Source organism: Topomyia yanbarensis, chromosome 3 (genome assembly GCF_030247195.1).
Source record: "Topomyia yanbarensis strain Yona2022 chromosome 3, ASM3024719v1, whole genome shotgun sequence".
Lineage (NCBI taxonomy): Eukaryota > Metazoa > Arthropoda > Insecta > Diptera > Culicidae > Topomyia > Topomyia yanbarensis.
Genome location: NC_080672.1, coordinates 374,709,306 through 374,735,893, shown reverse-complemented (window position 1 = coordinate 374,735,893; position 26,588 = coordinate 374,709,306). Strand labels below are relative to the sequence as shown.

General features: G+C 40.0%; 1 protein-coding gene across 2 annotated transcripts; it reads left to right on the top strand.

Annotated features, from left to right (window-relative positions):
• Positions 1-12,280: 12,280 nt before the first annotated feature.
• On the top strand, positions 12,281-26,306 carry LOC131689346 (regulator of hypoxia-inducible factor 1-like). 2 transcript variants are annotated; one of them, XM_058974371.1, is made up of 9 exons: positions 12,281-12,677; positions 12,753-12,896; positions 23,723-23,906; positions 23,969-24,052; positions 24,112-24,305; positions 24,363-24,904; positions 25,461-25,611; positions 25,674-25,860; positions 25,933-26,306. In XM_058974371.1, the coding sequence occupies exons 1-9, from the start codon at positions 12,498-12,500 to the stop codon at positions 26,253-26,255; spliced, it is 1,989 nt and encodes a 662-aa protein (XP_058830354.1). In that variant the 5' UTR covers positions 12,281-12,497; the 3' UTR covers positions 26,256-26,306. The 2 variants fall into 2 exon arrangements, with proteins under 2 accessions (XP_058830354.1, XP_058830353.1); XM_058974370.1 differs by having other exon boundaries at positions 23,969-24,067.
• Positions 26,307-26,588: the final 282 nt, after the last annotated feature.

The following is a 26,588-nucleotide window of genomic DNA, read 5'->3' as shown; positions in this document are numbered from 1 at the left end:
ACAAATCTTCTTGGCCAAATCAAATATCATATGGATTGAAAATTCCACGCTTTGGGTCATGCCCCAAAGAGTGCTCATCGATATTTCTCTCGTTAGCCCGTCAACGAGCCGGCACCAGTAGCTACGTTTTGTGACTTTTATCAAACTCTTCATGCGCGTTTCTGCCATTGCGTAGTGTCGGTAGCAAGCGGATAGCCGCTACCAGACTCGATACCAGAATCGTGGTATCGAGAATCAAGCAAGCCAGGAACCCGTACACTTCCTCAGAAGGAAGCTCTTGTGTGGACGCGTAGCTCTTCTAATCAATATTTCGTTTGAGGCCATACGAAACATTGATTGTATTTGGTAGCCCTGAACCGGTAAGTAATTACGATTGGCAGATGGTCACTGCCGTGGGGATTAGAGACTACCTTCCACATGCAATCTAACCGCAGCGATGTCGAGCAGAAGGACAGGTCTAAGGCGCTCGGACGCGTTGGAGGGGCAGGAATCCGTGTCATTTCACCCGTATTCAAAATGGTCATATTGAAGTTGTCGCCAAGCTCATGGAGTAGGGTAGATCGATTATCGTCATGAAGGCAACCCCATGCCGTGCCGTAGGAGTTGAAGTCACCTAAAACTAGCCTCGGTGCGGGGAGGAGTTTCGCAATATCGCAAAGCCGTCGGTGGCTAACTGAGGCTCTAGGGGGGATGTAGGTGGAAGCAATACAAAGGTCTTTGCCTTTAATTCTGGTTTGACGAGCGACAAATTCAATGCCTGATGTCGAGAGGTGGTCGATTCAATTGAAAGAATAGCACTTCTTGATCCCTTAAAGAACTCCACGGAGGAGTTCTTTCCGTAAGAGTTTTCTCGATTCAATAACATTAAAATCGTGGACGTGTTGGTCTATTTCTGAAGTAATCCATGTCTCGCATAGTACAAATGAATCGCATTTCAAATTATTTAGAAAGATTTTCAAGAAATCGATTTTTCTTCAGAGACGAATGAAGTGAACGACAATAGATTCGTCATAGTTGATCGGTTTGGCATGAATCCATGTTGGTCATCTAAGATATATTGCTTGCAGTGAAAAATCACCGGCTCCATTACAACTAACTTGTTATGTTGTTTAATTGAGTGAAATCATGTAATCCTAACAATCATATATGTCATACTATTGCAATTCTTGATGACACACAGGTATTTTATATTAAGAAGATAGCAACAGGAATTCGCTCTAGATGTACTACACTGTACGTTCATTCTCGTTACATGAGACACACTTCAAGTGGTTTTCAGAAAATATGCTTTATAAAATTATTACTTGAAAAACACGGCTTCATTCTAAGCAATGAATATACACTGTTGTTGGGAACACTGCCGTACCGCTGTAATAAGATGGATACAACTGCGGCGAGATAAATATGCGCCACAAGGGTTGAGTTGACGGAAGGACAGGAAAACGTCAAACGACATAGATGAGTGAGATAGAGAGTGATAGAATAATTTAGTTGTCAGTTCAGGGAAAAGGTAAATAATGAAGTAAAGGAGGTTAGAATAAAGCGAGTGATAGGACAGACTAATTAAAATTAATTGACTGGACGTTGGTTGTTGGCTAACAAGAATTCTATAGGCACCACTCACAGCGAGGATTAGTTCGAAATGAAGAATAAAACAATCTACGGTTAAAACTTGGATAGTACGGTGTAACTCTTCTACTGTGTATCCCGGTAAAGCTCAGTAGCAAGAGCCCCCTCGAACTGGGTCTCAGGGTCGGCTTACTACTGGGTAATCGGAGGGGTTTCGCGGACAACTGTGCAGGGTACTATCACTTAACTAAACTGGGTTGTGAAATAAACAAATTGAAAATGGAATCTAAACTGTTTTATTAATGAAAACTTTAACTTTAAAATATTTACTTTTATTTAACTATTGCTGGTGTGTGAGTGTGTATGTGGGTTGTGGGTTTATACTGGTACGTACCGCTGCTGTTGCCGGAAGTTGCTGGTGGTTCGGGGTTGTCCTGCGAGCGCTCGCGTTGCTGCTGCTGACGACGATGGGGTTCGGGAACTGGTGACAATGGTGGCTGCTGTTCTCGCTGGTGGGTTGGCGGGTTCTTGACGGCGTTGGTGGAGGCTAATGGCGGCTGCTGGCGTCTTCCCTCATTGACTAGTATCGACAGGCCCAGGACGATACCGGAGTGACCGTGCCGAGAGGGGTAAGTCCTCCTTAGCGGTTATGGCCCAAGGCCAGAGGACGATCGCTGGTCTTTGACGGGTTAGACGTAGCAAGCATCTAGGGCTCGCTAGGCCGAATCGTGTGCTGCCGGGTGGTGATGATCGAGTCACCCAAGGCACGGAAAATTGTATAAAAACCAAAAGAAGGTCCTGTGAGGGTGTTCAGGGAGACAATTAGCTCTAGCCTAGTCTTAACTCCAACTTCCCAACCGCAGTATAATTTAATCAAAAGGCTATTACCTGAATAAACGATTCTAATCACACCTCACTGATCGTTTAACTATGTTTAAAGACTCACTTCACTTTTAAGGTGTTAAGCACACAAACGCCAGATTACTTATGACCTTTGGTGGGCTCATCAAGTAGTCCATAAGTCTTGGGTGGCGAAGCATTTTGGCGGTTTTTCGCGGCTTTCTGGGGGCGAACTTTGGGAGTGTCGCGCTACCATTTTTCGCCTGCCGTATAACAGATTTCCTCCCCCTTTCATTATCTGTTATACGGTTTGGTGTTCGTTGGTTTTACCACCCACTTGTACCCACAGTGTTGTACTTAGTGTGTTGACAATTTATGTGTTTATTCTAATCCTACTAATCCTAATTTTATCAAATAACAAATAGCATTTAGTATTTACATTTTATTACTACTAACCCTACTAACAATTAACCCTTTTACATTTAGTGACGTGACAGTACAACTAAACATTTAGGCACGTATTTAAAACAAATAGAGGATTTTGTAACAAACGGTTACACTATCCCCCCACCACGATAAAATAAATGTGCAGCATTTATTTTAATTTACATAAGAACACTACTACATTTTAAAACCTGTAAGACATATCCAATAATAATCATCAACGTTGATTTAATAATCCGCGTAGCAGTTAAAAATTCCTATAAGTTTTAGCGAAATATAACACATTACAAATCGTGCGCAACTAAAAGCTAAATTTGAATTAAAATTTGCCATAATCGGTCACATGTGATTTTCATCCTGTGCTTATACATCACCTTGAACACCAATGGTGAGATTCTACTACTTCGATTTGCTATTTTATCAATTCTCTTATCGGGCACTACTGTCGATGAACAAGAAATCAATTCAGTCTACCTACACTCTTGATCGCGCGTGGTCTGTTATTTTGATAGGGTAAGTGATATTACAATGGTGGATCGCCTCAAAAGCAAATTAAAACTGTCGGATTATACGGAGCGTTTTATACAATGAAAGATAAGTTAATTTGATTCTGTATCGTATTTTGTTAGGCTGATTGAAACCTTTCATTTCAGGATTCGTTCTCCCAGTTGGCCACCTGGGTATTTTCAGGAACAACTCCAGAAACAAGTCGATTTCGGGAGGATATATAAGTGGCTGTTCTGGTCAGGTAAGCCGCGATCAAGATTTACATGTAAGGAAAAGATTCTAATTCGACGACCTATATTCTGTTTCTATCGTTCTCTTTCTTGTGAAACCCTTTTGTTCTTGCAACCAACAAAAGTGATTTTGGTTTTATTTCATTTATGTTTCATCTATGTTTTGTGACGTCACAATATATATTATATTATTTTCAAAATGATTTTTTTCTCCTTGCAGCTAAAACGAAGAACACATAGCTGAATGCAAGGAAGATGTTACTAGGCTGTTCGTCTAATTGATATCGAAATGCACCACTCACGAGGATGAACTCGCACTGAGGGAGACGATGAACAGATGAACGCTCTGCGGTACATATGCCATCTTTATTCAATGATGACCGATGAACCCTATGCTATAGCCCGTTGCACATGGTTAGCAACTTATGGTTCCTGAGAAAATGCTTCATTCAGGAGCTTTGTTATTATTTTCGTTTTTTTTAGGAAGATGTTTTGTTCGGAAGAATCTCGCTACTAGGCCGGATATCATTGGCTGAAAACACTCCAAGATTTTTCCCTTGTTCATCTACCAATTCGTAAGAGCTACTACCCCTTTTGGCAACGATCTTGCATGGAAGGAAAAGCGGGCCATACTTCGCATTATAATGATCAGCTGCAGAGGATGGCCGAAAATTCCGCTTGAAAACTTTCTGTCCAATCTGGTAAGTTGGTGAGAACTTTTTGTGCCTCAGATTGTATACCCTGCGGTGCTTTTCGTTGCTCTTCTCCAAGTTTTTCTTCACCTTATCAAGCATGTTTCCTCCAACTTCTCTTCTATACTGGTCTCTAACTTCAACCGAAAGTTCCCCCTTGTCTCGCTCCAGACGATGCTCCTCCCCCTTAACGACCTTCTCATGCCCATACAGAATTCGGTATGGCGTATACCCTGTTGATGAGTGCATCGATGTGTTGATCAATTCTTCAACTTCGGCGACTCGAGTATCCCAAATCCGTTGATCCGCTTGCATATACGTCCTCAGGCAGGCATTAATCGTTCGGTTTGTCCGCTCAACTGGGTTGGCCTGGCTGTGATGCCTTGCATTTGGCCAGTGCTGAACTCCTCGTTGCTTCAGAAGACCTTGGAACTCCTTACCCAAGAATGTGGTTGCATTATCGCTTATCACCACCTCCGGTGTCCCAAAGCGTCTCATCCACTGATCCTCCACAATTCTGCAGACGGACTTGGCCTCAATCTTCTTCGTCGGAATGAGCATTGTCCATTTGGAAAAGATATCCATTAGAACTAGTAAATGACAATTACCATTCCGACTTCTAGGCAGATTTTGGATGAAGTCCAACGCCAAGATCTGAAACGGACGATCAGTTAACTTCTGCTTCCCCATCGGCGCAGCTAATGGTGCAACCGAAGGTTTACACTGCTTGCACATATCGCAACCCTGAATGTGACGTTTCGTTTCTACCGCCATCTTTGGCCAGTAGTACCGGGTCTTCAGCCGCTGCAGAGTTTTCTCGTAACCCGGGTGCAAACAGTCGTCGTGTTCCTCCTTCAGAATCGACTTTCGTAAGCCCTCCGGTAGGCATAGCTTCCATTCGTATCTGTAGTCTAATACATCAGAAGCTACTGATACGAACTTGTAGAGTTTGTTCTCCTCAATCTTGAAGTCTGCGAAGTTTTCCGGGTTTGCTTCTACCTTCCGGAATAGCTTGGAGTACCAGTCATTCTCTCCTGTAACTTCTAGCACTTCCATAGCTCTGGACAGGGCATCTGCGACAACGTTTTCAGAACCCTTCCGATGTTTGACCTGCATGTCATACTGTTGTAGGAGAATGCTCCATCGACTGAGCTTCGATGAAGGTTTCCATTTTGTATTCATTATGAACGACAGTGCCGACGAGTCCGTTACTAATGTGAACGTCGTGCCCTCGACATACGGACGAAACTTCTCGATGGACTCCAACGCAGCTAATCCTTCCTTTTCTGCGGCCTTCCACGAACGTTGTGGTGTCGTGAGCTTCCTCGAGAAATAAGCTACGACATACTCTTTTCCATCGTCCTCTTGAGTCAAAATCCCGGCGATGGCGATGTCGCTGGCATCCGTTTGGATTTTGAAAGGACGATCGAAATTAGGACTGGCTAGAATCGGTGCAGTGATTAGCTTCTCCTTCAGCGCATTAAACGCACTTTCCGCCCCGTCGCTCCATGATACTACCTTCGGTTTCCCCTTGAGCAGGTCCGTCAATGGAGTGGTCAATTCGCTGAACCCTTCTATGAAGCGACGGTAATAATTGACCATGCCCAAGAAACGCCTCAGTGAACGCACCGATGACGGCCGTTCAAAGTTCACGATGGCCTCGACTTTATCTGGGTTTGGTCGTACTCCTGCCTCAGAGAGAATAAAACCAAGGTACGGAAGTTCTGAAACGCAGAACTTGGACTTCTCGACATTTATTGACAGGTTGGCAGCATTCAAACGCCTTGCCACTTCCTGTAGGCTTCGAATATGGTCCTCAAATGTGTCGCTCGCAATCACGATATCATCGAGATACACGAACACGTTTGGTTCCAGTTCACCGTAACCCAGAACTTGGTCCATCAGCCTCGATAAGGTTGCTGGGCTATTGACCAGACCGAATGGCAAGCGGGTGAACTGGAACAAACCTCGACCGAAAACTCTGAACGCTGTATACTTCCTCGATGCAGGATCCAGTGGTATCTGCCAGAAAGCCTTCGACAGATCAATTGTCGATAGAAACTTAGCCGGTCCCAACCTTCCTAGAATCCTATCTTGGTGGGGTAGTGGGTAGGCATCCTTCCTCGTCCTCTCGTTCAGCTTCCTAGCATCCAGGCACATTCGAACCTTGATGTTTTCTACTCCGTCCTCTCCAGTGGCCTTCTTCATCACTGGTACAATAAGCAATGCCCAATCGCTGTTTGATCGTTCCACAACTCCAGATTCGATCCACTTATCGAGCTCCTCGTTGACGTTTTTCTGTACCTCCGGCGACCAAGGGTATGGATTCAGTCTAACCGGGTCTGCTTGTTTATAGTTTTCCGTGAAATCGATCGTATGCGAGATCAGCGGGGTCGTTTCCAGCTGTCCTCCTTCCACAAATACCTTGAACGTCTTCTTTACCTTCTCTATTTGCTTCCGTTGTTCCGATGTTAGACGATCGCTTCCTTCTTGCTCGGCGATCTTGACCTCCAACGCGTCTACTACTCGTCCTGGCGGTCCTTTAATCGTGGGTTCTATTTGAAATAATCGCCAGAAATTGATCCCCAATATCAATCGACGTTTCATTGATGGTGCAATCAGAGTAGTGAGTATTTTTGTCTGACCGTTGAATGTGATTGGCAGATTTACATATCCTCTCACGTCCAACCTATCTCCTCCAGCAGACGAAAGCTTCATGTCGGTGCTGAACAGTTTCAATTTCAATCGCCTGATTAATTTCTCGCTACCTGCTCCTAAGATAGAAACCTGTGCTCCACTGTCCAACAGCCCTATTATTTCCACTCCCATCACTGCAATTTCAACAAACGGTCTATCATCGCCTTCTAGCTTTAACTTCAATTCGCTAACCTCGGAACAATACGGAACAAAAACAGTTGAAGGCTTTTTAGGCTGTAGTCGACGACCTTCTACGTCGAACTGCGCCCGTTTTTTGCGCAATACGGGCATTTTTCCCTCGTGAAATCGTGGAAACCACATACCGTACAAAATACCTCCTTATCCATTAAACAAGCCTCGTGATGGTGGAACTTCCCTCTACAGTTAAAGCACACTAGTTTGTCCGGAACTCTGTAGTTGGTGATTCGCTTCTCTATATCACCTTGGCTTGTCCCTTGCTGGACATTTTCTTTCCCAGCATACGGCTTTCGCGGGACGAATGGCTTGGAATTTTCTTGCCTAGATTTCCAATCCGACTTTCCCGCAAAACGATTGGTTTTCCACGACTTTCCTCCCGACGTGTCATCTTTCTGGTTGGGCGTACCTTCCACCTCGTGAACCTGGGCTGTCTTTGGGGTGTCTGTATCTTTACTTCGATACATCCACATGTTCGCGGAATCCAACTTTCTCCCCCACCGCTTCAATGCCTTCAGACTGCTAATCCCTTTCACCACAAGGACATTTTTGTAGTCCGAGCGGAGGTTTCTGAAAATAATGTCAAATTTCCTCTGCTCACTCGGTTGGACTGCCATGTAGCGAAAAATCTCCAACACAGCATTGTAGTAGTCCTGAAATTTCTCCGATCTCCTCTGTCTTCGTTGAGCCGCCTGCTGCTCGTGGTGGAAATCCATGTCCGGTGGTTGGAATTCCAGCTTCAGCTCTGTAACCAACTCTCTCCAATTTCGGAAGTCCTGGTTACCCTTCCCTTCCATATACCATGTTCTAGCGTCCCCAACGAAGAGATGGATGGCTTCGTTAAATAACGCCTGCTTACTCATATTCTCAGCTTCCGCCATGAACTCGACTTCCGCTATGAACTTATTCAGTCTTTTACCTTCATCCTTTCCATCGTACTTCATCCTCCAGTCTGCTACTGAGCGTGGTCTCCGTCTTGGAGCATATGGTCTATCGCTATCAATATCCAAGCTACAACTACAACTACTATTCTTGTCGCTTTCTTCCTGTATTTCTTTCTTCCGGGGCTTGTCCTTCTTATCATTTTTCATCTGCCTTCTACCATTCGCATTCCTAATTCTCCGTTTTATTTCTTCCTCGCTCATTTCTTCGGAAGACGAACTCGCTTTATCTGCCTTCCTACTGTCGAGACTGCTTAGCTTCGATTCAATATAGCTATTCACGTGCTCTATCAATTTCTTAAACATTTCCTCACTATCCTTTCCCTTTTCCAATTCTATGACTTTCCTTTTCGGAGTACTCGTCTTTTTACGCTTTTTAACTTTCTTTTTTGCTGCATCAGATTTTAACTGACTTTCCCTACTACTAGAATCTGTCTCCTGCTGCTCTGATTCTTCTGTCATATTCTGTTCTTCCTCACGGATGCTCAAGTTACTTAAATCTTTCCCAATTCGTTCTTCTGTACGTTTTCTGGCATCTGGATCTGTGGACCAGAATGTGAAATGGTCGTACAACAGCTTTAGCGCAATTGCCTCCAACCCATCTGTTGCAAAATTCTTTTTCAAGCGCTCCAATCTGAAACACAAATGTATCAACCTTGTTTTCAGTAAAGGTAGCTCTGATTTTCTTGGCTTACGATTTTCTAACTGATCGCGAATTTTAGCTAGCTTTTCATCCACCTGATTCAGTTCCTCTTCACATTTATCAGGGGACTCCAGGTATACAACCGTGAAAACATTAGTTTCACGTTGCTCCTTAAGCTTATGTCTCAGTTTCCGCTTCTTAGCGTCACCAGATTCACTGCTTTTAAACGCGACCTGCCGGATAACCAGCTCATGCTCAACTTCATCCAATAGCAAATGCTCGACGTTCATCGACCGATATTGCATAAGGAAATCTGAGCTCATTTTTAAAAAAAATTACGATTTTTATTACGTTAATTAGATTTTATATAACACTAATTTATCGACTTAGTAGTAGAGAATTGATTAAAAAAATAGAACTTCACTAGCAAATTAGCATATATAAATTCAACATAATAAATATATAAAATTTTGTTTGTGTTCGTGTCAGAAATTTTTATTCATTCAGGACCTTTTCTGTTTATTTTTGGTGAGTATTCTTCTAAGGCAAATTTTAGAAATTTAGTTTTTAGTTGCAATATCCGAAATAACTACCGTCCAATTTACCTATTGGAAATTTTAACTGCTTTTACGTGCGTTCACTTTTTCTGCACCATAACGGAATTCACTTTAACCAATGTCTACCAGCTTTTTAAGGAAATAGTGTTCAAACTAATAGTGGGTTGATTTGGGGTTCTACGCAATCAGACTAGGCTGATTGTGTACTCACCTACCGCCTGCGAAAAAATCGTCTGATTTTTTTTTAAATTCTACTCGATTCCTCCGACTACCTTTCGTGTGTTGTGGCTGGGTGCCAAGTGTAACTCTTCTACTGTGTATCCCGGTAAAGCTCAGTAGCAAGAGCCCCCTCGAACTGGGTCTCAGGGTCGGCTTACTACTGGGTAATCGGAGGGGTTTCGCGGACAACTGTGCAGGGTACTATCACTTAACTAAACTGGGTTGTGAAATAAACAAATTGAAAATGGAATCTAAACTGTTTTATTAATGAAAACTTTAACTTTAAAATATTTACTTTTATTTAACTATTGCTGGTGTGTGAGTGTGTATGTGGGTTGTGGGTTTATACTGGTACGTACCGCTGCTGTTGCCGGAAGTTGCTGGTGGTTCGGGGTTGTCCTGCGAGCGCTCGCGTTGCTGCTGCTGACGACGATGGGGTTCGGGAACTGGTGACAATGGTGGCTGCTGTTCTCGCTGGTGGGTTGGCGGGTTCTTGACGGCGTTGGTGGAGGCTAATGGCGGCTGCTGGCGTCTTCCCTCATTGACTAGTATCGACAGGCCCAGGACGATACCGGAGTGACCGTGCCGAGAGGGGTAAGTCCTCCTTAGCGGTTATGGCCCAAGGCCAGAGGACGATCGCTGGTCTTTGACGGGTTAGACGTAGCAAGCATCTAGGGCTCGCTAGGCCGAATCGTGTGCTGCCGGGTGGTGATGATCGAGTCACCCAAGGCACGGAAAATTGTATAAAAACCAAAAGAAGGTCCTGTGAGGGTGTTCAGGGAGACAATTAGCTCTAGCCTAGTCTTAACTCCAACTTCCCAACCGCAGTATAATTTAATCAAAAGGCTATTACCTGAATAAACGATTCTAATCACACCTCACTGATCGTTTAACTATGTTTAAAGACTCACTTCACTTTTAAGGTGTTAAGCACACAAACGCCAGATTACTTATGACCTTTGGTGGGCTCATCAAGTAGTCCATAAGTCTTGGGTGGCGAAGCATTTTGGCGGTTTTTCGCGGCTTTCTGGGGGCGAACTTTGGGAGTGTCGCGCTACCATTTTTCGCCTGCCGTATAACAGATTTCCTCCCCCTTTCATTATCTGTTATACGGTTTGGTGTTCGTTGGTTTTACCACCCACTTGTACCCACAGTGTTGTACTTAGTGTGTTGACAATTTATGTGTTTATTCTAATCCTACTAATCCTAATTTTATCAAATAACAAATAGCATTTAGTATTTACATTTTATTACTACTAACCCTACTAACAATTAACCCTTTTACATTTAGTGACGTGACAGTACAACTAAACATTTAGGCACGTATTTAAAACAAATAGAGGATTTTGTAACAAACGGTTACAACGGAGAAGTAGTGAGGAGGAGCAAAGCAGACTAAAGAAATACGAAATGTGAGTAAAACCTTTGATTTAAATTTGCTTATTTCTAAAATTAAACCTAACATTGTTAAAACAAGTAAACTTATTTGCTAAACAGTGAACATTTAAGATACATTTTAGCTTTGATCACTTTATAGTAAACGTCGATTGCCAAAGAGGCGTTATTGTTGATTCGAACAACTGTATTAGCGGCGCTAGATTGCCAATAACGAGAGTGAATGAAACACGCGAGAATCGCTGTCAAACATATCATGTTGCAACACGCACGCAATGTGCCTGTACGAACGCGCTCGTTGGGCGTCAATAAAAGAAACGTTAATAACTTTTGTCCCGTTGGAAGTTTTCATGGTTTTATTTTTCCATATGACTTATTATGGAATATACAAAAATATTAGATCGAAACTAGGGGCAGATCACTTTAGAAATGTATAACAAATTTGCATCAAATTAGAAAAAATGCATTTAATTTCCATTTTTGCATCAACTTTGCACTCCCTCGCAGAAAAGATTGCGTAACAAACGTCCTACGCTGATTCACTTTGTTCGACGTTTTGTTGAATGTAGGGCTAAATTTTTGTAGGGTTTTCACGTCTTACACGCAACGCAAAATACATTGCACGCAACGCAAAATACATAACGAATTTCTATTTTGATGGAAAGAAATGCATTTAATTTAGCTGATGTTTAAAAATGCATCACAAGTGATCTGCCCCTAGGGTCGAAACGACATTTGAAAATTGATTGAGAAGTCAGAAGTATTTAATTTTATTTATAAAAATTGTTAACAACTTTTGCAGTCAACTTTTTCGTTCGCCATGCAAAATTTTAATTGGAAGAATGCTACCAATCGTGAGAAGTTAACTAAATTTCAAACACATGTTGTTTTGAAAAACTGACCAAATTGTATTATTTATTTATCGATGTAAATCCATAAAACTTTTTACAGAAAAAGCTAGACCGACGAAAATCGTTTCCACACTTGGGAAATTTTGACTCTATCTATAGCTCATCAAACAGTTTCTCGGTTTCAATTGAATGTGACATGAGCTTCTCACCATCGCTTCGTTTTGTTTTTCTAAACAATGATTACAATGTGTTCAATGTTCTCGACACCCGAGAGTTACCTCTTGGGAATTGATCATTCCGTAACATAATGCAGTTAGCTAAAAAACAACTAACGTTGCGCCTTGCAGGACAATCGCTCGAAATGCAATTTGTGTGAAAGTTCGGACCAGATTTTCGCTTGATATCCCATAAGAATAAACAATAGCTCTTTTAACGAAAAGTTTACAGCCTCCAGGGAACTAAACAAACTTGAAATAGAAGACCCTCAACGTTAATTTAGAATAGTAACTGCTGATCTTTTCTATAAGTAGTTCGCTTATGTTCAACTGTTTGGCTGTCTAGTGGCTACAGCGATACCGGCTCGCGGAGAAACGGCATCTATATTTAATGTGCGGTTCAGGCGCGCGCAATGAGAGTTTTATTTTCTAAAAGCGCGAAAAGTGGTGGAAAATAGTGCGATACCGGAGCCTGCATCCGAGTGGGAGTAACATCACAAGGATGATATCCCGCTGGGCACAGTTTCTCCTGTTGGTTTCGAGTGCCAGATACTCATTAAGTTCCACAATTGTTCCGCCACTGTACCGGTATGACGATCATGAACAATGTTTGCAGAGTAATTCTAAGGCAGTTTACTGCGTTTTGGTGATAAACCTGAAAACGGATACCGTTGATCCTCTGGTAAGCTTTTCTTTCGTTTGGTTTCCGTGCCTGTTGAAATATATTGTTCGAGTGATGCTTGCTCACCATCGATAGGATTCGATCCGGATTGAGTTGGGCTTCCGACGAAATGAACTGGAATGGGGCGTTTGTGTCGCTGACTGTGAGCAGGAGCTAGCGGGATTCAGTGAAAGCGAACGTCAACGATGGTACTATGCGAAGTTTACGATTAATCACAGGGTAAGTGTTCTAGCTCATTACGGTTTATAGCAGGGTAAATTAGTACAGTTGTACAATAGTGGTAGGTGCTATTTGTTCAAGTTTTAGTAAATCCGATAAATTTCAAGTGCATGTGAAATGTTCGAATTTTATGGCGCCTGTTGAAATTTGAGAAGTTTGGAGATTGGAACGACGGATCCGATAGAACCAAACTATATTGTTCCAACCACCAAAGATAACCCGAATAATGGTCGCAGTGACACAGTTTCTCCTAACAAAAATATACCCAAGGCACCATTTCGAAGCGACTGTAAGACTCTTTGCTGAACAAATGCCCAATAAAAGCAACCGCTGGTGAATAAACAGTATTACTGAGCCATGCTATGAACACAGGTTTTGTCAGTAAATTAAAAAAAAATTTATTCGGAATTATGTAGATTACGACTGGTATATGGTGCTGGAAGAACGAAGTCGGCTGTCTCAGTCTAGATAATCAAAACAAGGGTTTCTTACTACCCGACGTTTCGGCCTTTGGTGGTGGCCTTTTTCAAGGGAAACTACAATTTTATTGGAGAGGAACATTAACATAAATACATAAAAACATGAAGACAACATGAGGACAGATTGGGTTTACATTGTGAACTTACTAAAGTCTATTGTTTATCGTCAAAATGTCGCTGTCCGACAGTACGGTGTCTGGTGAATGTGTCTGGATGCATGAAAAATGTGCTTCTGGATGCGCGAAACTAATGCGAATTTGCATTTAAAATTTTATCGATCTATATTGGGCCACTACTACACTGCTTGACGGTTGTTTGAAAATTGAAAATAGGTTTGACGTGCAAAGCTCACACTCCGCTATCTTGGCCCAAAACATCTACGGATGAAGCTTTTGGCAATATGGTATTAGTATAACTAGAGGCTTTTTTATTATTTGGCTTTTGTCTACTACTACCCTGACTTGTTTTGACAGAGTGTAAGATCCCAGCGTAAGTGGTGTTGAGGCCCTGTACATCGGTGCGATGGTTTACGGTGTTGGCTGTGTTGGTGCCCAGCAAACCAGCAATCGTATATAAAAGTTTACAATAAATTACAAATAATGACAGACTAAATCAAAATTAGAAATAGTGCAAGCAAAAATTATGTTTTGTTGTAAAAAGTTCACATAAAATACAAATCTGTGATCGAAATACAATGTTGACTTGAAGTTATTTATTAGTCCACTACAACTTAAAACAAAATTGTACATGCGGAATAATAAAGACAATTTTGAAACATTGTATAGAAATTAATTTGCAATTAGATTAAACTGCAAAATCGTTCAAAAAATAGTCACCTCCTTATAGCACGTCGCAAATTCTCTGCCAGACTAGTTCAATATTTGAGCAATGAAAAAATGGCTTGAGTACAGAATGTAGGTTGTGATTTGACATGTATAGAAGGTATCATTGGAGTGCCATATTTAGGTTGGATTATGGTATTTTTAGATCGTAATCACAAAGCGATCAAAATGATCAAATATAATCGTTGCTTGATAGTGTATAAATAGATGAGTACATAGCGGCTATGCTGGGAATACGAAGATCTCAGGTTCGAAACTGGAAGGAAATTGTAGTAGGTAATTTTAATAATTGATGTTCCAGTAACTCCAACCTCACCCATGAAAAACATATCTACCAGTGTGGGCGTAACTGTGTCTTATAACAGAATTATGGAAATTTCATCCTGATTTTTTATTTTCATAATATTATTTTTAAACTAATACTTCTTGTTACCACATTGTGGACCTTAAGCTGCATAAACCTTCATGTGTGATTGTAAAGTTGATCATATATAAACTCAAAATGATAAGCTAGATGATTGTATAATGCTTCTGATGAGATCAAAATTCGTCGTAAATCACATAGTTCTACTATACCGATTTGTTGTACGTATATGGCCTCCACTTTTGTTCACATAGAAGAGATCTGTGCATTTTATACAATCAATTGTTATCGTTGAAGAGTACAGTTAATCAAATTGCAACTTATTAAAGTGAATCAAAATGTTGGCTGGGTGATGTGGCACATCTCCAACAGTGGTAATGCTGATGATCGGAAAGCTCTGTCGATGATCTTCGTTTGATGAAGCGCAAAGCTGTGTCCGTGTTTAATCATGTGATGGATGAGTGCTGTTTTCTCCCCCAAGCTGGCGATTTCTTGGTCTGCGTGTTCTGGTGGGTTGTTAGTGAGGCTGGAATATTTGTTAATATTTGACCTATGGCCACTGAGTCTAGTGCGGAGTTGGTTTTTGGTCATACCAATATATGACTTGCTACATCCCTCACAAGGGATACTGTATATGACATTGGATTGTTGTAATGGTTCTACGCTGTCTTTGACCTGTCGTAGTATGCCCCTGGTTGTTTTGATCGGTCTGTGGGCTAATTTTACTGCTGGGTAATCTGCTTGCAGAGTTGCTGTGATGCATTTGCTGAGAAGTGGAATGTATGGTAACGATTTGTATGCAGTTTCTGGTGCTGTTATGTTGGATGTTGGCGGAGGATCGTTGTTATCATTGGAGTCTTCGGTGGCGGCATAGACGACGGATGCACTAGTGTAAATTGAATGAGTTGTTTCCAGTAGTGGGTGGTTTTGCGAGATGTTTTTAGAGTGATCGATGGTCTGATGATGCTGTTGTGTGGACGTTTTTAACTGTTTGGCATGGTGCTTGTTGATTAGTCGGTTGATTAATGCTGAGGGATAATCATTTTGTTTGAGATGTTGGTAAATGATATGTTTTTGCTGGTCAGCCGACTTCTTGGTAGTGAGCTGAACGATCCGTTTAATGAGATTAGTTGCTACGTTTATTTTAATCGATGTGAGATGGAAAGAATGATAATTTATCAAACGGCCTGATGCAATTGGCTTGGAGTACCACTGTGTGCTAATGGTTTGGTCCTTGTTTTGTATAAGTAAGGTGTCAAGGAAGGGAAGTTTACTGTCTGATTCGAGTTCAATTGTGAATTGAATGTTTTCGTTATAGCTGTTAAAGATGTGCAATGTCTGTTGAACTTGGTTCTTTGGCAGTGCCAGCACTAGATCGTCGACATATTTCCGCAGAACTGGTATCTTGAACGGAAGGCTTCTTATAACTGTGCTAATCAGATTTTCCATTACAATGTCAGCTAAAATAGGTGATAGGGGACTGCCCATAGCAGTTCCGAACGTTTGCAGGTAAAATTTATCTCTGAATCGGAAATAGCTATTGTTCAAGCAAAACTCGACGATCTCTATGAACAAATGCAGATTGATGTTGGTAGCTGTTTGGATGTCGGGCCACTGCATGATTATTTGATGAATGACAAGGTCCTTCGGGATGTTTGTGAATAACGAGACAACATCAAAGGACACCAGTATGTAATCCTCCGGTAACGTTACCTTATTGATGTACTCGGCAAATTTGAAACTGTCCGCGATGTTGTACTTGCTGGTGAAGCTGTCTTTCAGCATGTTGGCTATGTTTTGATTATCTAGACTGAGACAGCCGACTTCGTTATTCAGAATCTTATGATGTGCTGATAAATTAGCTGAATACACGTATCCGCGGCTAGTTGAAGCACGACTATTCAAATTGCTTGTGTTGACTGAACAATAGGATGAAGGAATGTGTTTTGGCTGATTCTTAATTTGCTTTAAACACACTGAAAAAACTACAAGGGGCAGCCGTATGGGGTTGCACGAATTGTAGACGTAGGACTATACTACTTAATGTAAAATATTTATTTTCTTAATTCATTTAGAGTAATAATAAATCAAATAGATTTCTCATGTATAGTTTAAGCAAAATCAATCAACAACGAATGTTACATATTGAACCAAACCTTCTTGGTTATCAGGTCATTTCATTCGTAGTAGGTGATCGTATCCGAATAAACTTATTTTCGATGATCTGGAAGAAAGAAGACAGAAAACCGTGACCGAACTAATATCTGGAACTAAATCTTTATAACACAAGATCAGCTTTTAAAATTGTAAAAACTTTTCGATTGTGTGTGGTAAAAAACCCGGACTGGTGAAGAAAAACAAATTTTAGACGATATATTCATATTTCATGTATAGACCAAGCTTTCTAGTTATATTTTGCCATTATTGTAACTTTCCTAAAGTACGCATACAAGTGTAGGGAATGCAGTGGTCTTAATCATATATCGAAACTATAAATATACATGATAAAGATTGCTTGCAATTAAAATAAACTGTAACGAATAACAAGGATTTGAACGCACAAATTTGATGGTACTTTGGTGGCATTATGGCGGCTCAAATTTAAAACGGGCACAATTTTGGCACTGTCTTTGTTCCATCAGACCTAAACCTAGCTTCACTTCCGCCACGTTTCGTTGTTCATGATACTCATATGGTGATGATATAATAGCACCACTATCAAATCAGTGGTACATATATGAAACAAGCACATTCTATCAGATTGTACCTGGGCTGAGCCGTTGTATGATCCGGATTCCTTTATGAAAATACATGAATTTCCCCGAACTTAAGGAATTGATCGCAAAAATCTTGTGTGTTCTGTTGAAGCCATTACCGGACTTTTAAAAGTTTGGAGTCGTTCCGAGAGCTCCATTGGAGATGTCAAAGCACCTCTATTGGCGCACTTACCGTATCATCTGAAGCATAAAATAACTTAGATACCCCATCATAGATTGTCCTAACGCTAATGATGGGACATCTAGAACGCATCAGAGAAGCTTCGATACAAGTTTGACCGTACCAACCATTAACGTGGGTGACGTCATGTAAACTGTCGAATACGAATTGAGTAAAGCCATGTCAAGTGATCCTCGAATTTTTCGCAAAATCACAGATCGTCATGAGGTATAATTTATTGTATAGGGATTATGGTGACTAGCTTTTGGTATAAATATTTCGTTACAATTCCTTTTTTTCTTTAAGATATTAACCCTTAAACTTTATAGCATGATAAAATTGAAAATTTTATATCTCAAAAACTACTGAAGATAATTCAACGAATTTTTGCACACTTATGGAATGATATTTGCACTATCTTATAAAAATATTTTTGCTTAATAATTGTGTAAATAACGGTACTTTGCATCTATTTAAAATTTTCAATTGTATTTTTTCTTGTGTTCTTCACGCTAAAAATTTTCAAAACTTATGTCAAATTATGCAAAAATCTTTCACCTTCAATAATCTGTATTGATAATTTTTCATTTTTGTTCCTATCGAGAGTTATGGAAGATTTTGTAACTATGCGCTGTTTCAACGCACGGCCCACTTTGATGCAACCCGCGAGAACGTACATATTGGCAACTCCGCACGTCGCAACGTCCTAATGCGCATCGCTTTGAAGGAGCGTATCTCATGTTCAAAATTGGCATCTCTGAGATTAAAGCGAAAAGACAAGCTTTTCTTTATGGATAATTGAAAGTGATGTTTTCTGAGTAATTTGCATGCTCTTTAGCGTTATTACATTGTTCAAGAGTTATGACATACTTCACCACGTTTTATTTTCAGTTGGTTCTGTCTAAGAGGTAGCACAATAGATCTAAATACCACAATAGATCTAAATATTGGTCGCAGTGGTCCGTCTCCAACAAAAAAAAGAGGTAGCACGGTATATGGTGAATCTTTTCTTAAATTCACATAGCGACTTTTCAGCCATGCGTCATCGGGTCGTGCGTTAAATTACGCGCTCATTTAATTTGTATCAGTGCGAGTGAGAAAACGTTTTGACGTTTGTTTTTGTTTCGATCGCACTTGGGTGTTTCCCATATAGAGAGAACTCGACGAAATGCTATATTATCTCAAGATATACAATATTTGCTCAAAAACATTCGATTGATTTATGTTATAAATATGGGTCGATCACACGAATGATGTATTCCGTTAAAAAATTCATAAATATGTTCGTCGTATTTTGTTTTTATGGCATCCATGTGGAGTGACAAATTTAAAAATTATATTGGTCCAACACATGTATAGCATATGTCGAAATGGGCGCAAAAATACAACGAAAATAAATATGGACATGAACAAAACACAATTTTCCTTAAATTTTCAATTTTACATCCCGTGTTTATAGTAATGGGTTTCTCTATAACGCGTTTAAAATATAGGAAAATTTACACGTTTAATTTTTCTTCTTATAGTGTTTGCCAAAGTAATGGAACTGGAATATTCGATGACTCAACAGGTACATGCGGAAAACTGTAACGATGATTTTGAAATAAAGATCGTTGATGATTAATTGAAATTCGACAAAAATAAATAATATCTTACCAGAACTTGGAGAAGCACCAATCAACAGAATTAACAGAAGCAATAGTGATAAAAAACCCCATCATCGATGCGATTGAACAACAGATTTTATGTAAACTTTTTTCAAAAGACACATCGTTGTTCACTCGGTGAAAATAAAATCGTGAAATAAAAAGCTTTTGACATAAGATTTTCCACTTTCATATAGTAATGTTGTAGACTAAAAAAGAATTTGGATATATCGTAGATGTATTTTGACTAATAAAAGTGTTTTTAAAGATGTTAATTGTTAGTAGCGTTAAATTATAATAATAAAAAATATATTAAACAACTATAATTTTTGTTGTGCACTTCAGTCAAAAAAATTTAATGCATCTCAAAATATCCGGAAAAAAATCACCTTCGATAATTCGTATTCAAAAGTTTGCCCTTTTGCGCTAATCGAGAGATATGGTTTCTTTTAGTCATGCGATGCGCACTTCCCACACGATGCGCTGTCTGACGTAGTGACGTGCGACGTTGCCAATATGAACGTTCTCGCGGGCTGCATCAAAGTGGGCCGTGCGTTGAAACAGCGCACTGTTACAAAATCTTCCATAACTCTCGATAGGAACAAAAATGAAAAATTATCAATACAGATTATTGAAGGTGAAAGATTGCCGCATAACTTAACATACGTTTTGAAAAATTTTAGCGTGAAGAACACAAGAAAAAATACAATTAAAAATTTTAAATAGATGCAAAGTACCGTTATTCACGCAATTATAAAGTAAAAATATTTTTATAAGATAGTGCAAATATCATACCATAAGTGTGCAAACATTCATTGAATTATCTTCAGTAGTTTTTGAGATATAAAATTTTCAATTTTATCATGCAATAAAGTTTAAGGGTTAATATCTTAAAGAAAAAAAGGAATTTTAACAAAATATATATACCAAAAGCTATTCACCATAATCCCTATACAATAAAATATACCTCATGAAGATCGGTGATTTTGCGAAAAATTCGAGGATCACTTGACATGGCTTTACTCAATTGCCAATTGCCATAGCTAAATTTATTACATGTAATAAATTATACAAAACTGCCTTGCAGGAATGGTTTCTGATAACAAATTAGAAAGTTTGGTTAAGTACGACGGGCAAAGTTGTTTGAAACTGTGACCATTAAGCTTTTTGTTTCCATCTGAGTTGGGCGCCGATTTTATTTAATTTTCGATCGACGAATTATAAGTTTCTCAGAACATTACAAATTCGACGTTCAATAATAGTAAATATAAATGCGGATTCTACTCGCCAGTGATTCGTTTTGCCATAGGCAGACATAACTCAATGCGTAAAGTGCTACTTCAGATTGAAGTGATTCTACTATTTTCAGATGAGCCTAGCGTCCGAGTCGGGTGCCTAGAATTAATTTTTTTCGAGATATCTGATTGATTCTCCGTATTAGCAAGTTGGATTCGGATCGGGTTTCTCAAATTTTAAATTTTCGGGTTCGGGTCGGGTTCGGGTTTTCAAATTTTAAAATTCTCGGGATCGGGTCGGGTTCGGGTTTTATAAAATTTTCATTCTCGGGTACGGGTCGGGTTCGGGTTTTTAAGTTTTAAAATGTTCGGGCTCGGGTCGGGTTCGGGTTTTTCAAATTTTATAATTTCGGGTTCGAGTTTTGCAACTTTCATGCTCTCGCGTTCGGGTCGGGTTCGGGTTCGAAAAAATTGAAACCCGACCATCTCTACTGGAAACGAGCACAACACAAAAGAAAGCATAGTGTTTTAAACGGATAAGCTCAGTCGCGTGTTGGACGGCACTGGGTAGTGTACCTCCACAGCCAGTGTAACAGACTTCTCACTCAGCTACACTGGCAGTGAAAACACCGACACTGTATTTTCAAATTTGGCAAGATATTATTAGAGAGTCGACGCGGAACGACGTACGAGTTACGAAATTTTCAGTCAACTCTCTAATAATCATCGAAGCTACTCTATGTATCTAAAGTTCCTCCAGTACAAGTTTTGACAAGAGAAAACCATAGTTCAAAGGCACTTGGCTCAAAGAAGTTGGGCTATACTTGAACTGGTTGAAGGAAACTATAACCTTAGAAATATATGTTCTAGTTTTGTTGAACATATGACAAACTGCTGAATAAATTTTGTAAACATATACCGACGTTTGACAAAATATGAGGTAATTCAGGGCAAATTGCATACAATGCATTTTCGGCGAAAGATCTACGGTCCGATCGTAAATCGTTTCATTCTCGGAAATGGAATAGTTTATTAATCAATGTGATAATAAATCCCGAAGTTGTTGTAACGGCATTTAATTAGCAAGGGACTGGAAGGTGAAGTATATTTTTCAATATTAAGAGCTATAGTACTCAAGGGAGAGCAAGAAGTTGGAGGAAGAAAGTTTAGAAAAGCGTGGAATAGGGTCATTTGAGCATGCTTAGAATTTCCCGGCGACTTAACCTTTTGCTTGCTACCGCAGGAGTTAGGATCTTTTGGCATTAGAATGCAAATCACCTGAGTCTGGCGAGCGTAAAGTAACTTGTTACTTCATGCTGTCGGAACCGACTTGAAGTTGATTCAATTTGTTCGGTTCACTTGCCATGGAGTCAACCACAAAACAAAGCCAGTCAATATCGCCATATTGTCCGTGCTTTTCCAAAGGAGACACGACGATTATTTTTCGTTGCAGCAAGATTCGTAACGCTATTCGGCACACAATTCGTCGCAATGAACTTCTTATGGGATGACACTTTAATAAAAGGTGGTGCAATTTTGTTTAAAAACCTTATTGTAAACAAAACATACGAAAACCTGAAACTTTAGAAGCACAGTTTTAGTCAGTTTTATTGAGAAATTCAGTTTAGCGCACATTAAACCTGAGTAATCCATATTTTCGACATTTTTAGCATTTATTATCAAATGCGCCAATTCAATTCATCGCCTCAAAATGATTCAATGGCTCGTTTCAAATGAAACGTACGGTACTTTCTACTAAAAACGTTACTATACGATGCTCATTTGAATTCGAAAAACTTCTGCTCGTTTGAATATGTTCTGTCCAGACTTTTACTAGAGGACATTAGTGTTCTTTTACGAAAGACACGTTACGTAATAATGTGTAACTCATTATACAGATGGAGGTACTGTTCCGCGTTTAAATTGTTTGCCAAAAAATTTCACCGAAATTGTTCAGTCGTTGTCATGTCAGTTTGTCGGTGGTGAAAATACACAGCGAAGTGATCTGCTCCGCCTGCCGTTCAACAGGCAACTGAGCTTGTCCGGCCAAATCCGTTCTTTAAATAGTCGATGATGACGTCATTCATAGAAGCGTAGCGCGCTAGATACACAAATCTGTCGTGCCAGGCTTGGGAAGCGCTATTTTCTGTGTAAATGTGCGATATTTTGACTAGGTTGTACATTATTTAAATTTTTACATTATATAAATGCCATTATATCAAAAATCTTTGGGTTTATCTATTGGAATCTTTTCTTAGAAATATTTCAGGGCGATGTGCACAAAAAATTTGAAAATTTATCGTGAGATGGCTCAATTATATGCGTTTAAAATTGGAGCACTTCTCGTTACATACCATTTTTGTAGAATTTGCAAAGTGCACCCCCATATCAAAAACAAAGACGTAGTCCTACGTCAAAAATGTAGCTCCAATTAATAAAAAACAGATTGTTCGGCGTGAATTTTTTTCTGAGCTACACACTGAACTAAGCTGAATTCAGCAGAACTGATTACTTCTGTTTAATTTATTGATACGTGCTGAATGCCTCTCTAAAGAGGAATGAGCATAGCGCAGTTGGTTAATCAGTTGCTTTCTACGCAGCTCACCTGGGCTCAACTCCCAACCCGCACGTAAGCTTAGAGATTTTTATAAAGTAATTTTTCTAACCTGAAAAAAAGCGAACGACCTAAAAGTTAAACCTCTATAAGCGGTGATTCCGTTCGGTATCCTAACTATTACCACTGCAGCACAGAATATTTCCCGGTTCTGCACAAATTCTAGGTACATTGGAAGAGCGATACCATTCATGACCTGAGGTTCACAGGTCAACCTAATAGAATACCGCAGCTCCGGGATGTTAGGGCGCGACATTGGGTCTGTCTCGCGATACTGCACGACCACTTCGTCCATATTGAAGACCAAATCGCGTAGTAGCTCCCTATCAAGTGATGGGTCTTCTGACAATGATTCTCTGTGTTTCCTTTTTTTATTAACGACTAAGAAGACATGTTTTTGTGAGACAGTGAAGGGAGAAAGTTTTGAACAGCGTGGAATAAAGTCATATAAGCAAGTTTAGAGTTTCCTGATGACTTAACCCTTTGTCTTCTATCGTAGGAGTCAGGACCGCTCTTTCTTGGACACAATGGCTCCTAATATTAAAAATACATTGTCTTCCAGTCGCTCGCTAATTGAACTTCGTGGCAACATAAAAAGATTAAATATAAGTTAAATAAAAAAGGTATTCAAATTGAACACAATTATTAAATACATGATTTTTTTCGCGGCCCTGCTTTCGAAACGTAACGGGCCGTATTTTGTCTTCAGAACCTGTTTCCTACCAATTACTGGCCGGAAAAGGTAGAACCATACAATCTGACGTACGGAAAATTACTGAATTCATGTGTGAACAACCGACTGCAGCGAGATTACAACCTCACCCAGCTTGGCTACTCGGAAATCGGGTATTGCATTCATAACGATCCGCCCGAGCGACAAAATACTGGTTTAGGCATGTTTCCGTATTTAAAAAACGAATTGAATTGTTTAATTTTGATAACTTTCCTTTTACAGATTGGCTGACAGTCCTATTCCTGGCGATTGTTATTACACTCACTACATCCACGGTAGGCGCTAGTGCAATAGATCTGTTCGCTGGTCGCCATGTAAAAGGTAATACGACAATAAATGGTAAATAACATTCGCTCCCATTTCAGGTAATGTGGTCGTATCATCCTTTGCCGTGAAACGGAACTGGATGCGACTTTTGCAGGATCCTAAGACTGAATTCTATCGGGATTTTGTATATATCGATGGACTACGTGTATTAATCAATATTTGTACGTTGGCCCTCCATTGTTCAATGTTGGGCGTAAACATGTCACTAGATAATCCAGAATACGTTGAAAAGGCATGCAATCCAGGAGGTAAACAAAGTTCTAGGTAATCTGAATTTCTACATTTTCAGATAAACAAAAATCGGTTGACGTTAGTGATTGCCTCTATGACGCCGATAAGCGTGCAAAACTTTTTCGTCATTTCCGGGATGCTGCTGACGGTTCATTTTCTGAGGGATATTCAAAGGACTTCCACATTCGACCTAGGATATGTTCGAACCAAAATAATCAACCGATTGATTCGTTTAGTGCCGGTGTATTATTTTTTTCTTCTGTTCAGCCTAGTTGGAGATGGGCTGGTGAGTGAACCACTTAGCCCAAACGGACAGAAAAACGTAATCTTGGAGCAGCGTATTTGCTGGAAACATGGATGGAAGAACTTCCTGTTTGTGAATAATCTACCAGCGAACGAGGAGAAGTGTTTTACCCAGGGTTGTTATCTGGCTGCAGATCAGCAATTATTTATTGCTGCCTTGTTTCTACTGGCGCTCATTTGGAAGTTCCCGAGGAAAACCAAGGCTTTACTGTGGATGGTTGTCATAGTTTCGGTAATCATACCGGCAACATTGGTTCACTTACTGAGTCTGGAGTCGGTGCTACCCGTGAGACTGTGGTATGTGTGCGGATCGTTTTTTTGTGCATTAAGATTCGAACATTCATCGTTCTGACAGTACCGAGTGTAACGAGTATTGCAAATGCCGCTATTCAAACGACTAGATTTTATCATTGGAAGGTAATTCTTTTCCCTGTGGAGTGCGCATAAGAACTTCTGCTTATGGATCCAATTCTTTGTGGCCCTTCATACAGTGATAAACTGAAAATCGTTTGCTAGCAACATTGTTCTTCACTAAGGAGAAAATTGGATAAAACCACATATGCGCGTAAAGAGCACAAAACCTACATCGAAATTAGTCCTACCAAAAAGTTAGTGTCGTCTTCTGATGAGACGAAGTCAAATTGCGAATTCTATAACTAATTTAGTTATAGGTTTTGTGCTCTTCACGCGCAAATATGGTTTTAAACAGATTTCAATTTAATGGAGAAAAAGCAGTTTCTTTGCCAAAAATTTTCTCTACGAAGGAGAAATAATGTTTTGCAGAAAAAACACTATAATACGTAAACATATTTCATAAATCTAAAATGTGGCTCATTTTTGTACTTCATTGCAGTGTAACCAAATTTCTTCAATACTACCAACCCTTCATGAGCCACATTTATCAAACAAGCTATTGTAACATTCACGCCTACATTGCTGGAATAATCGTAGGATTCTTGTACCACCAAACGAGATATTGCGGTCTAAATCTCGACGGCTCAAGGGTACGACACTGGCACGTATATAGTATTAAAATTTCACCTAATTAATACACCTACTCTATCAGCTGTACAATTTAGTGAAGAAAGCACCTCCGTTGTTGATCATACTCGGACCGATACCTGCTTTTTTGTACTACGAATACGAAATTCCTCGCCCATCATGGCCGACTACGCTACACTTTGTGTTGTACCATAACTTTGGCGTTGTTTTCGGATCGCTGTGTTTTATACATTGCTTCCGGAATCCTCCAGGTAAGAAGTCCCAAAACATTGACTTTTAAATTTTCAATGAGTTTCAACTAAAACTGGACTATCGAATTTCAGGTCAACTCCGTCAGTTTCTCAGCTCGCGTTCGATGACCAGTTTGGGAAAACTTTCTTATAGCGTGTACGTGCTGCATATGCCACTGCTTCGATGGATGATCAACTACATCCCGGTGATGGTGCAAGTGTCCTTTCCTAAAATACTGATGCTATTTACGGCAACAGTTTTCGCATCGTACCTTCTGGGACTCGCAGTTTACCTTGTTATTGAGCAACCGATGTGCTTACTGCTGAGACACCTGTTCTTCGAAACTCAAGACGTCAAAAGTGAACTGAAAGCTGTTTCTATGATAATTATGGTTGCATGCTGTGTTAATATGTGAATGTGATAATAATAATAAAAATGAGATAATAAGATCGTTGCACTAAATCTAGTCGAAATGTTTAGCTGTCAGAACCGATTACTGCTGCTTTGAACTTGATAAGGTCATCATGGCCTGCTGGACAAAGAAGAAAGGTGCCGCTTGTACCACGTGCAGGAAGGATTGCTTACGTTCTTAGGGTCGTAGCATAGATCCTATGATTGCTATATTCTGCGACATTCTTTTTTTTTTTCAATTCGTTTATTTGATAAGGCAGGTTTGCGTTAGCTTAAAGGTGCCAATTTTGTTTTGTTTTACATTTTAAATTACTTAAAACTAGGGGCTTACATATTG

What these genes read in the sequence shown, in the direction of transcription:
- LOC131689346 (XM_058974370.1), top strand. Translation starts at nt 12,498, where the DNA reads ATGATATCCCGCTGGGCACAGTTTCTCCTGTTGGTTTCGAGTGCCAGA. An exon ending in CGCTGGTCGCCATGTAAAAG is followed by an intron (nt 24,068 to 24,111) that starts GTAATACGACAA and finishes CTCCCATTTCAG; the next exon opens with GTAATGTGGTCGTATCATCC. An exon ending in TAAATCTCGACGGCTCAAGG is followed by an intron (nt 25,612 to 25,673) that starts GTACGACACTGG and finishes CTACTCTATCAG; the next exon opens with CTGTACAATTTAGTGAAGAA.